The sequence below is a fragment of the Myxocyprinus asiaticus genome, chromosome 6 (genome assembly GCF_019703515.2).
Source record: "Myxocyprinus asiaticus isolate MX2 ecotype Aquarium Trade chromosome 6, UBuf_Myxa_2, whole genome shotgun sequence".
Taxonomy (NCBI): Eukaryota; Metazoa; Chordata; class Actinopteri; order Cypriniformes; family Catostomidae; genus Myxocyprinus; species Myxocyprinus asiaticus.
This window is the reverse complement of record NC_059349.1, coordinates 33,872,373-33,885,094: the sequence shown is the minus strand read 5'-3', so window position 1 is coordinate 33,885,094 and position 12,722 is coordinate 33,872,373. Positions and strand designations below refer to the sequence as shown.

Sequence of the window (12,722 nt, the reverse complement as noted above, 5' to 3'; positions counted from 1 at the left end):
AGCTCAAACAAATACACATGAACTCAACTGTATGTTTAATTGTACAGATATAACAGGAAGAACTGATTATGATAAATCATAAATCAATGTGTTGACAGTTCTGCAAGACCAATGAAATGGAGTATCTGACAGGCCGTGTGTGGATTGGATTCTGGTTAATCGTCATTGTGGTTTTCATGGTGGCCTTTGAAGGAAGCTTCCTGGTGCGATTTGTGACACGTTTCACCCAGGAAATCTTCTCCTTTCTCATCTCTGTCATCTTCATCTATGAGACCTTCTTCAAATTGGGCAAAGTATTAAGATATCTAATGTCTGTGTGAAAAGATGGCATTGACTCAATTCGCAGACATTCAGACTCTCTTTGTCTACTACACAGATCTTCATGGATCATCCTCTGAGCAGCTGCTATGGAAAAGAAGAAAATGACACTGCTTTACCATCACCCAATGATGACAGAAGATCTTCAGATGCCTCTCAAACCCTAAACCAGCCAAACACAGCTCTCCTCTCCCTGGTGCTCATGTCAGGAACCTTCTTTATTGCCTTCTATCTGCGTAAATTCAAAAACAGCGCTTTCTTCCCTGGCAGGGTAAGCTAGTGTTCCTCTATAGTCCTGGTAACACATTGTGGCACTTGAGAAATGGTCAAAATAGAATTTTACACTATGTTATATGATGGCATTGTTCATAATGAAATGAAATCTTATCTGTGGCCTAGATCCGAAGGGTTATTGGAGATTTTGGAGTTCCTATTGCAATCTCCATCATGGTTCTGTTGGACTACAGCATAAAGGACACTTATACACAGGTGAGACATATATAATATGATGCTATTCATATTTAACCCTCCTATTGCATATATAGGTATATAATAATTTTTAAATACCACATAGTTTTTAGTACGGGAAACAAACGTATTGACTTTGTCAAGACTATCAAAATACACATAATAAATGTTTTCAGATTTTTTAATACAATTGTTTAACCATTAAAAATTTGTTTTACATCTTTTGTGTTCTCTGGTCAATTTTGACAATCATCAGTTGTTGCTTTACGCATGATATTATGTAGATTTTTTTGTTCATCCATGAATTAGATTTTTTCTTATAAACACTTCACTTACATTTAGCCTCTTTCCCATACTCTCTCAAACATTATTATTATTATTTTTTTTTTTTTTTTTTTTGTCTCTCACTGGGACTGCATCTTGTTTACAAACATGCATACACGCATACACATACAGTCACACACAGACACACACACATTCCTGTACAAAACATGGCAGATGTAAAAAACAGAATAAACTAAATCAAAAGTAATACTGTCTAAAGAGGGGTATGGCGAGAGCAGAAGTTCATGCACACATTAGTCTAAATAGGGCTTGAAAGAGGAAATTGTCCACATTTTACTCTGTAGCCATTTGCTGCCGAACCAGCTTACAGCACACTCACACGTCAACATTTAGCAATATTAATTAATTACTTTTATATTTGTCAGTTAACATGCCAAAAATATCAATCTTTTTACACGTATGAACAATTAAGAACTTATTAATGACTTACAATATAGTTTTAGATGAACACCATCAGGTTATGAATGATTCATAAGCTTGAATTCCACTGGGTCAGAATTGACACGCGAATGCTAAAGGTGTACGTGAAGGTGTACTGAATGCAATAGGAGGGTTGATCTAGAAATGGTTTCCCATTATCACACCTTATTTTATGGTTAGAGACAACAACAAACTGATTTTAGGGGTAGGTTAGGGTTAGAATTAAGGGTATCACTGCCAGCCCAAACACCCAATGCTCTAAGCTTGTTTATTGATTAGAGACTGGAATATTTTTGCATATCTCTAAAACAAAATGACTCCGCATTCCCCCAAAGTCACCTGACATTTCATGTAACCCCAAACAATTTGGAAGATGACGCACAGTGATCTCTGAACTTTTTCCCTATACAGAAATTAAATGTGCCTGATGGCTTCTCTGTGACCAGCCCGGACAAGCGCGGTTGGTTTATACACCCAATGGGCTCTGATGGCCAGTTCCCCATCTGGATGATGGCTGCTAGTATTCTACCTGCCCTGCTTGTGTACATCCTCATTTTCATGGAGTCTCAGATCACAACGTGAGTGACAGATACCATCATGTTCTACCTGACTCCATTACTTTTGTCTGATGATCTCAATTATATTATTACCATATTTTTATTGATTTATCTTTTCTTAACAGTCTTATTGTGAGTAAGAAGGATAGGATGCTGGTTAAGGGTTCAGGCTTTCACTTGGACCTGCTAATCATCGTGGCAGCTGGTGGGATTTCAGCATTGTTTGGACTGCCATGGTTGACCGGTGCTACTGTACGTTCTGTAACCCACGCAAATAGCCTTACAGTGATGAGCAAAGCTGTTGCCCCCGGTGACAAACCACGTATTCAGGAAGTAAAAGAGCAGAGAGTAACAGGATTTCTGGTGGCTCTTTTTGTAGGTGGGTTGCTTCATTTAATGGATGATAAATTATTAGACATTGCCCTAACAGTTACCAAAATGACCAGTTGCAGTACCGGTTGTTTGTATTGAAAGTTTGTTACCTCACTTCCTTCTAATATTCTGCAGGTCTGTCTATTGTGATTGGAGACCTTTTGCGCCAGATTCCTATCGCTGTGTTGTTCGGCATATTCCTCTATATGGGAGTGATGTCTCTTAATGGAATCCAGCTAACAGAACGCATGATGCTGCTATTAATGCCACCCAAGTACCACCCTGACCACACATATGTCCGCAAGGTGAGATCTTCTACAAGAACTGACCTTCTTAAATCAATATTCAGGCCACACTAGTTCTGAAACAGTGCTGGTTTTAATTTATTATCGGTGTCAGGTTTAGTGGTGCTTTAACCTTTGACCTGTCTATTTCAGGTGCGTACTCTGCGCATGCACTTGTTCACATGTTTCCAGCTGGTGTGCCTGGCTGTGTTGTGGACTGTAATGTCAACTGCAGCCTCGTTAGCCTTCCCATTTGTCCTTGTCCTCACTGTGCCATTCAGGAGGTTCCTGTTGCCTCTAATATTTACCCAACGTGAGATGCAATGTGTGAGTGTTTTTTGGTTGGCCTTTAGGTTTCCTGTAGAAAGGCAAACTTTTCATATGAAGTACTTTAATAATGCTATTTGTAGATGCAATGTTTTTTTATGTATTTATTTCTATACTAAATTAAGATTTTTTTATTTTACACCTAAACTATCTATTATTATCATAATGTGCCTAAATATAATAGCTGTCTGTCATTTAATATGCTTTACCCAAGTAGGACATACTCCTGGATCAACATCCTTTTTTGCCCTGGAACAACATTCTTCTCAACCAATTACATTTTAGCGTTAGTGGTTTCAACAACATTCTCATCATTTGACCCATGATTGTATGCTGTTCCAGTACCAACAAAGGATGTTGATTCAGGAACATGTATCCTGCAAAATCACATCTTGCAAACATGTTCTCCAGACTAACATAAAGTCTATTAAGTTCAGTCAACACTTATTTTGCCCTTTGCATTTAACATTGCTCTTTGTGTCTGTGTGACAGCTTGATGCAGATGATGCTGAGCCATCATTTGATGAGAGGGAAGGCCAAGATGAATATACAGAGATGCAAATGCCAGTATGACCTCATTCCTCCCCTTTTCACTACTTGGGCTGGCCTGACGTTCTTTTTGGCAGCAGTATCCAAATATACTGCCTGTCTTTTTTTTTTTTATCAATCAATTTTTGTCTCCATTTTGTCCAGATGAGTTTCCCATTTTATTTGTTTTTATTTCGATTGATGGTAAATTTTATATATATATATATATATATATATATATATATATATATATATATATAAATGTGTGTGCGTGTAAAAGTGTTAAATAGTTGCTCAAATGTCACTATGTATCTATGTGCATAGAGGATATCTTTATATCACCTGTACTATGATTTTTTTTCTGTTTATTTAATTTTTTTTTTTTTTTTTTTTTGCTATGCATGTGTTGTGGAGGGGTAAATTAATGTATGATCTCCAGTATGTTCAGAATGATACAGGAAGCACTTTAAGGTAAATTTAAAATGAAGCCTTTTCTACTGCTTATCAACACGTACTTCATTGCAAGGTGACATATAATGTCTGTACAGAATAACATTAATGCAAATTATATAAGTTCAATATTTTTGTAACCAAACTGACATGATATACAGCTTTGTGCTATACTCACCTTTATGCAAAAGATCATTTTTGTCAATTATGAATACATGCTTTGTCTGAAGTTGTTGCATAGTTGTGTTAAATCAATATTTTCCCCACCAGAGCACTAAAGAGACCTATTTGTTTATATCAAATTAACACTAAGAATCATATAGTAGTTCTAAAGTAGAAGTTTTCAGCTATATGGAAACAATAATACTAATTATTGTTATTTAATTAATGTCACTATAATCATTTGATTATAGTGGATTTAATTTACCTATCACAAGAGAGAAAGTAAAAAAGAGATGGGAATGAAAGCAAGCCATGTTCATTGTTAAGAATGTTTTAATTAAATGTTGTAAAGAGTTCAAAAGGTTTAGTTTTACAGTACCTCTTTTATGATGAATAGTCACATGATTTAAATATTACCTGACCACAATTGTGAAATAATACAGACCTGTTGTTGGATGCACTGTTTAATTTTTATAAATCATATTTATCTCCTTTTCCATTCATGAACATTAGTCCTTTGAGGTACAGAACTCAAATCTAAATGATTGTCTTTTCTAATTTCATGTTTCTGAAACATGTACTGTGCATGGCTTTAAGTGAAAGCAAGAAATAGAAAACAATTGTAGATTTGGTATAATGTTGTAATTCAGTTTCTTAAATATGTGTGCCTCATGTACATTCCAGTTGTCAAGATGATCTTGAGAATAATTATTTTTATAAAGAAGGGACTTAAATACATCTCAGATATTATCTGTTGTGGGTTCTTGAAATTGTGAAAATGTGCATTTTCTCCTGCTTAAACTGACAAAAAGTATATTCTACTGTGTACAAATTGTAGTGCCTTTAGTTCACTTGATTCTTTCGTATACAGTGTTGCTTTCAATACATGTAATCTACAGTTTTAAAAAGTGGCCTTGTTTAAGTGCATTCTAGCACTAACGAGAGCAAGTCTGAAAGAAAAAAGATTTTTGTGATTAATAATGTATTACTGTAGAATGTAAATGATGTGGGCATATCTCTTATGTCCCTGTCTGTAAATATTTAGAGTGCAGGCCCGAACCTAATAAAATAATGGAATCGATTTTACATGTGACTTTTTTTTATTAATTTATTAAAATCATAATTTCACATACTAACTCAAAACTAAATAACCACCAGATGATGGCGATACATTTTATTGAATGTATATATAGTGCAATGTTACGTTCACACTATAATAATGTGATATGAATCTGGTTTGTGAAGATTTACATTGATCTGTTCAGGCTCCAAACAACTAAATGGATAAAATTGGAATTTTGCTGTGAGTATGAACAAAGTGTCAGAAATTTTAACTTTGTAGTTTTAGGGCAACGAAGGCTATCCCGTCTGGTCGAACCGACAGAAGGTCTACTGTGGCACAAGTCACAGAAAATGTTAATGATGGTTATGGGAGGAATGTGTCACAACACACTGCATCGCACCCTGCTGCTTATGGAGCTGCATATAGCCGCAGACCAGTCAGAGTGCCCATGATAACCCCTGTCCACTGTCAAAAGTGCCTTCAATGGGCAAACGAGCATCAGAACTGGATCTTGGAGCAGTAGAAGAAGGTCGTCTGGTCTGATGAGTCCCATTTTCTTTTGCATCACGTGGACGGCCATGTACGTGTGTGCTGTGGGCAATATTCTGCTGGGAAACTCTGGGTACGGCCATTCATGTGGATGTCAATTTGACACCTACCTTAACATCATTGCAGACCAGGTACACCCCTTCATGGCAATGGTACTCCCTGATGGCAGTGGCCTCTTTCAGCAGGATAATGTGTCCTGCCACACTGCACACATTGTTCAGGAATGGTTTGAGGAACATGATGAAGAGTTCAAGGTGTTGCCCTGGCCTCCAAATTCCCCAGATCTCAATCCGATTGAGCATCTGTGGGATGTGCTGGACCAACAAGTCTGATCCATGGTGGCTCCACCTTGCAATTTACAGAACTTGAAGGATCTGCTGCTTATGTCTTGGTGCCAGATACCACAGGACATCTTCAGGGGTCTTGTAGAGTCCATGCCTCGGTGGGTCTGCGCTGTTTTGGCAGCATGCAGAGCACCAACAGCATATTAGGCATATTAAGTCATAATGTTCTGGCTCATCAGTGTATATACTGTATATATTGTATAATTTTAATTGTAGTACATAATCTAATCTAGATGGAAGTGGTGCCAGTTTTGGGTTGATAAATAGGATTCATTTGGCCAGGTTTGTATAATTGTTTCTTCTTTCCGCAATTGGAAACTGTATACTTGGATGTAACAGCTGCATAAATGTCATTAACAAGTCTGTGAAAAAGTGGTGAAAGAATATTAGACCAGGAGACCTACAGTATCATTAGGCATAAGTGTGACAGCTTTATGAAGTTCACTAACTGAAAGTGGAAGTAACTTTTTAAGTTGTTAATATTGTTTAGAAAATATTTTATATTAACGTTTATTTTACAGCATCTGGAGTAAAAAAATCTAATTTGAAATTGCTAGATTTAATCACATTTGAAAGGGTTATGTGCCACTTCATACAGTGCCTGCTGCGTGTACATGTATATGTAATGCAGTCAATATACAGTGTTCAATAGTCTTGAGTCCACTTGTGAAAATTCCTTTACTTTGCATTTTTCTCGTTATCTCAGCATAATTTGAGAATGTTCCAGAGAGCATCTTGTGTGCTTCAATGGAAACAAGAAAACCTGACCTTTAGTACAAATGAGTTAACATGGTCAAGGTCAAAAATCCACAAATCTAATCTAATCTAATCTTACATTATAACATTTCTTTGTTTTCAAATTTTCAAAATAATTGAAAAAATTCAAAAAAAAATATTTTGAATCCCAGACTGTCAATGTGGATTTAAAGGGGCACTCAGTAATTTTTTCCTCATTAAAACATGTTTAATTCCTAAAGACATGAATTGTAATTTTGCAATATATGTAGGAAATCATGACCACTCACATTAAAATGAAGACTCCAGTCATATATTTATTGAATTATTATTTTTTTTTTCAGGGTTGGGGAGTAACGGAATACATGTAACGGGAATATGTATTTAAAATACAAAATATAGGTAACTGTATTCCACTACAGTTACAGTTTAAATCATTGGTAATTACAATACAGTTACATTCAAAAAGTATTTTGATTACTGAAGAGATTACTTTGCATTTTATTGTCATTTGTTTCATTTAATATTTAGTCCTTTCAGTTGGAAAACATTTATACACATAAATGATGCGATCCAAAGTGCATTTGAACAGCGGTGAAACACTTTCTTATGATGTGTTACATTCATACGAGCAGACAGAGAAGTACGTTTGAAGTAAGTTTGGAGCAGAAGAAATAGAAATAAACCTTGTGTAAATTGTCAGCTTTACGCTAAGCTAAAATGCTATTTCTAGCCATTTTACATGCACGTTACCAGGCTTGAACATATTTTTTTATCAAGAAAATTCACGTTGGATCATAATTTCTTTTTTCTAGTAAGACCTTTGATATTAGGGCAAAAATCTTATTCTTGATAATAATTTTTTTATTGTTTTCCTGTAAAAATATTTAAAAATCCTTAAAACAAGATCAATTAAATTTATCTTGTTTTAGAAACAACACTGCATAAGATATTTAGGTTTTTCAGAGAATGTATTTTTAACATGTGTATTTTGTCTTACTGTACTGGCAGAGTTTTTATAGTCAAAACAAGTGAAAAAATCTACCAGTGCTGAAGAAGTAATCCAAAGTATTTAGAATACGTTACTGACCTTGAGTAATCTAACAGAATACATTACAAATGACATTTGACAGCATGTATTCTGTAATCTGTAGTGGAATACATTTCAAAAGTAACCCTCCCAACCCTGTTTATTTTTACTGGCATATCAGCATTACTGTCTATTTTCATGGCAAGATCAAGGTAGTTTTAAAAGGTAATATACACAATATAGTATATAATACAGTAATATGCACAATGAACATTATATAAGACCTTTTGTAAGGGGGTTCAGTGGAAAGGAGGAGGCGAGAACCAGCTTGACAACTTAAACAATTTAATAAACAACTCAAACAAACACACAACCGAAAACCACACAGTACAGCTGTCTGTAACTTTCTCTCTCTCGAACTGTCGTCCTCGGCCGCCTTTATCCCTCGCGCGCCCCATCAGGCTGATTGGGGACCGGGTGTGTCTCATTCCAGCCTGGCCCCGCCCTCCTCGGCTCTACACTCCTCCTGGCGTTGCCTCAGGCCGGGGAGCCCCCGGCATGACGTACATCCCCCACCCTTCCTCTCCAGGGTCATCCCCGCCTTCCTCGACCTGGGAGGAGACAGGAGGGGAAAAACAACAAAACAAAATGGCGAGGGAAAGGCCAACACGGAGCGACAGAGAGAGAGAGAAGAGAGAGAGAAAAAAGAAACTCACCGGTTCTCTGATGCGCCATCGCGTGGTCCTCGATCACTACTCCACCCTCTCAGGCGGACCGGAGTCAGACCTCCGACCCCCAGCGGACAGAACGCCCCTCTGCGTTCCCGGCGTCCCGTGGGGACACTCCTCCACCCCTGGCAGCGGCCCTACCACTCCAGGCGGTCGGGGAGTCGCTTCCCTCCTCCCCCCGCGGACGGCGGTCTTCTCTCGACCCCTCCGCGTTCCCGGGGGATGGCAGGGCACTCCTCCGCCCCCGGCAGCGGCTCCCTCGCTCCCGTCCCCACTCGCCTCGCGGACGGCGGCCATTCCCCGCGTCCGGGTGGTCAGGCTACTCCGTCCCCCGTCGGACGGCAGCGGCGCTCCCCTGGGTAGACGGCAGTGTCGAGGACTCTGTGACGGGAATCCCTCCTCCCTTCTGGGTTTCGGCACCAGAGTAAGGGGGTTCAGTGGAAAGGAGGAGGCGAGAACCGGCTTGACAACTTAAATAATAATATAATAAACAACTCAAACAAACACACAACCAAAAACCATACATTACAGCTGTCTGTAACTCTCTCTCTCTCGAACTGTCGTCCTCGGCCGCCTTTATCCCTCGCGTGCCCCATCAGGCTGATTGGGGACCGGGTGTGTCTCATTCCAGCCCGTCTCCGCCCTCCTCGGCTCTACACCTTTCATTTCAATATTTGATAAAACAAAATTACAATTTTCCCTGGTTAGACATTTTTGAAAACATCCACTAAAAAACTTTCTGAGTAAAAAAGTTGCCTAGTGGCATTAAAAGTAGGATATTCCAGTAAAATGTGTTTTATTGACAGTGATGTCTGACAAAAATCACATGTTGGCGGCACTTCACTCCAGTCATATCAGTAACTTTATAAAAGCTCTTTTATTCTACATGGAGAGGGTCCGCACATGGGGGCTGCCATGTTAGAATTACATGACCAGCCGAATACTACTCGCTTAATTTCAGTAACCGTCCTGTTATTTGACACTTTCACTCACTGATTAAAGTAATCATGGCTGACTGTGAAAAACTAAATTTCTTCAATGGCATCTGAAATGGAAAACTATTGATTTTAAATTATGCTTCATCCAAGCCGCTAGGTGTCAGTGTAAGTCCAAGATGCCACAAAGACTAAATTTACACCTTTAATGGTAGTAAAAATTTCCACCTTTAATGCGGAAATTCCCATTTCCATTGAATGCCAATTTAAAAAGTCATAAAGAGAGTCAAAGGAATAGTTCACCGAAAAATGTAAATCTGTCATCATTCACTGACCGTCATGTTGTTCCAAACTCGTATGACTTACTTTCTTCTGTGGAACACAAAATGTGATGTTAGGCAGAAAGTTTAGCCACACTCATCATTCACTTTTATCTCACATCTCCAAAAACCGTACTGTAATAATCAGATTTCAAGCCATGTATTATACTGGAATTTACCATTTTGAATCATACTCATTTTGACTAGATTCAAACAGCAGGGCAGACTGGCGCAAGTGAATTGCACACCACAGACATTAAGTAAGAAATATATAATACAATACTTGTGCAATCAAGAAGGCTTGCTCACTCTATTCATGCTGCTGCCATCTCATGGTTTTTCGAAGGATGTAGCAACGAAGCCCCACCCCAATGCCTGGTTATACTTTATTCGCGCGTACAAAGTGACGTCACCACGTAATATTTTTATTGACGTGTATTTAAATGTAATTGGAGTTCATACAATTATTTTAAATGTATAAGTTATCATCTTGATTATAGGCTCTAAAATATATAGTAAATATATAGGCTATAAAACACTAGTATCATAGTGCATGAGACAGACAGACAGACAATAGCTTACTACTGGGAGATCACAGCAAATATTATTTTCACTTACACATTTGCTCCAAGACCAAAATAAAAAAATCCACTATTACATTTGAATGACTTTCCAGAAGAGGAAAAAATAAAGAGGGGTGGATTAAGACAGTCAGAGAAGATGCCAAATTGACTGTCACTCTCTCAGCAGCTGTAATAGAAACCCCCTCGCAGCTGTGGTAATTCATTTTTTAAAACTAATTCCAGGGTAATATAACAATAAGCATAATGTTATACATTTACTCTCGATATTTAAATATATATATATATAAAACGTTGCTAAATAAGGCGGGAACGCGTCAAAGCACTTCTTCACTGCTGTTTCTTGCTGGATTATCCGATATTTTCTCTGCACTGCCGTCTGTCGTTTGGAAAACACTGCAACCTTGGTGCTTGGCAGAGACTATTTAGCCCGAGACGGACCACTTGTATTAAAATGAATAGGAGAAATTGGAACACCCAATATGGCAGATGTAGAATAGGAAGTCCCGCCTTACAGGTAAAAGAGCCAATGACCTTTTAGATACGGACATCGCCTGTCAGTCAACTCGAGAACGCGCATGCACATTAGCTGAACCAGCCTGGAGAAAAAAAGCGTGTTCAGAGCTAAAGAAGCACAACTTCTAACTAACTAACTGCTGATTTGAAATATGTTATTTGATCGTAATCTTGACCAGCTGTTTGGGAGATTTAGGTCGTTCATAAGGAGCTCTTAAATACCGGTATTTCCCCATTCAAGTAGATAGGAGCTGTCCTATAAGCCGCTTGTATACAAAGAAAATAGCTGACCGGGAGCGTTTCAAAGATGGCCGCCGAGTGGAATGACTTGTCTTGAAAGTACTCCTGCAGCGGTGCCAGTCGAAAGTATTAACAAGGCTTGAGAGTAGGCCTCATGCCTCAGATACTGTATGCACCATAAAATGAATCACTTTAATGTCATTCATATACTTACACACACACACACACACACACACACACACACACACACATACATATATATATATATATATATATATATATATATATTTTTTTTTTTTAAGAATATTTATTTTTGTCATAATGATCTATATGGTTATTCTATTTTACGGTCATTATTCTAAACAATTTCTTATAACGGGTTTAAAAATTGGCAATTTTCTAATAACCTAACCTAACTACTGTTGTTCAGCTACACATTATTTACATCTCAAATTTCATATTCAGCTTGCATGATTTTGATAAGGCAAGAAAATCAAAATTCAGCATAATACTTTTGAATTACTCACTGTTACCCTCAGTTCATGAGACATGCAGTTTGCACTGATACATAACAGATAGATGTAACATGTATGGTACTACTGACTTATGCTCAAATTATTTTCTCTCTACAGTCATCTTTGGGTCATTCTCAAAAAAGTTGATTTTCCAACTTACAAAGTATTTAAATGTAAATTGAATTTAATTCAGTTCGGTTTTCGCCCATAAAATCTGAGGGTAAACATTTTTTAACATGACTTTGAATTATTTTTATTCATAAAGGACAGCATTTGTTTTATATTTTTATTTTGTATTTATTTTTTGACAAATGAAGCAAGCGTTGTAACACCAGTGACAAATTCTCTTAATATATATATATATATATATATATATATATATATATATATTTATTTTTTTTATTTTTTTTCTAGGATGGCGTCAATAGCATCATATAACAAACACCACTGATCAGACAAAAATCAATCAATCATACCATTAAATCAACTAAAATAAAAAAATATTTTACATGCACATTGAACAATGTAACACTAATGACATTTAAATGAACCATGTGAAAACAAGTAGTTTTATTTTAAATGAATAACTTGCTGGGAAAATAATTATATGCACTGAGCAGCCTTCTTTATCTGAACTTTGATCTTGGAAGTTCTTTTCCACAACTTTTTGTATTTTCAAAATACAAATTTTTAACATCGATAACACCAATGACATGACATCAAGGGACAAACACTCTGTGTAAATGATTAATTACTTATTTTGTTTGGCTTTTTTGCACACTTGTTAGGCCTTGCAATAATGCTTGATCTAAAAAAAAAATGTGTAAAAAATAAACACATAAATAACTGTAAATGTCATAGAAGTGGTGTACAAGATGAAGGGGCAAAGTTTTTTTTTTTCTTCTGGCAATTAGCAAGTTCATATATATATATAT

The 12,722-nt window shown here is 37.1% G+C and overlaps 2 protein-coding genes across 3 annotated transcripts in view; one reads left to right on the top strand and one right to left on the bottom strand.

The window, feature by feature from the left end:
• The window catches only part of LOC127442119 (anion exchange protein 2-like), a 32,414-nt gene extending 27,097 nt beyond the window's left edge, over nt 1-5,317 (top strand). For both annotated transcript variants that reach the window (XM_051699923.1, XM_051699922.1), the window contains 8 exons: nt 99-293; nt 377-589; nt 718-807; nt 1,963-2,129; nt 2,234-2,487; nt 2,616-2,785; nt 2,918-3,091; nt 3,584-5,317. In XM_051699923.1, coding sequence (XP_051555883.1) covers nt 99-293; nt 377-589; nt 718-807; nt 1,963-2,129; nt 2,234-2,487; nt 2,616-2,785; nt 2,918-3,091; nt 3,584-3,664 — 1,344 coding nt within the window. In that variant the 3' untranslated portion in view covers nt 3,665-5,317. The remainder of the gene's footprint in view (nt 1-98; nt 294-376; nt 590-717; nt 808-1,962; nt 2,130-2,233; nt 2,488-2,615; nt 2,786-2,917; nt 3,092-3,583) is intronic.
• The window catches only part of LOC127442139 (uncharacterized), a 439,805-nt gene that overhangs the window by 282,542 nt on the left and 144,541 nt on the right, over nt 1-12,722 (bottom strand). The window lies entirely within an intron of this gene.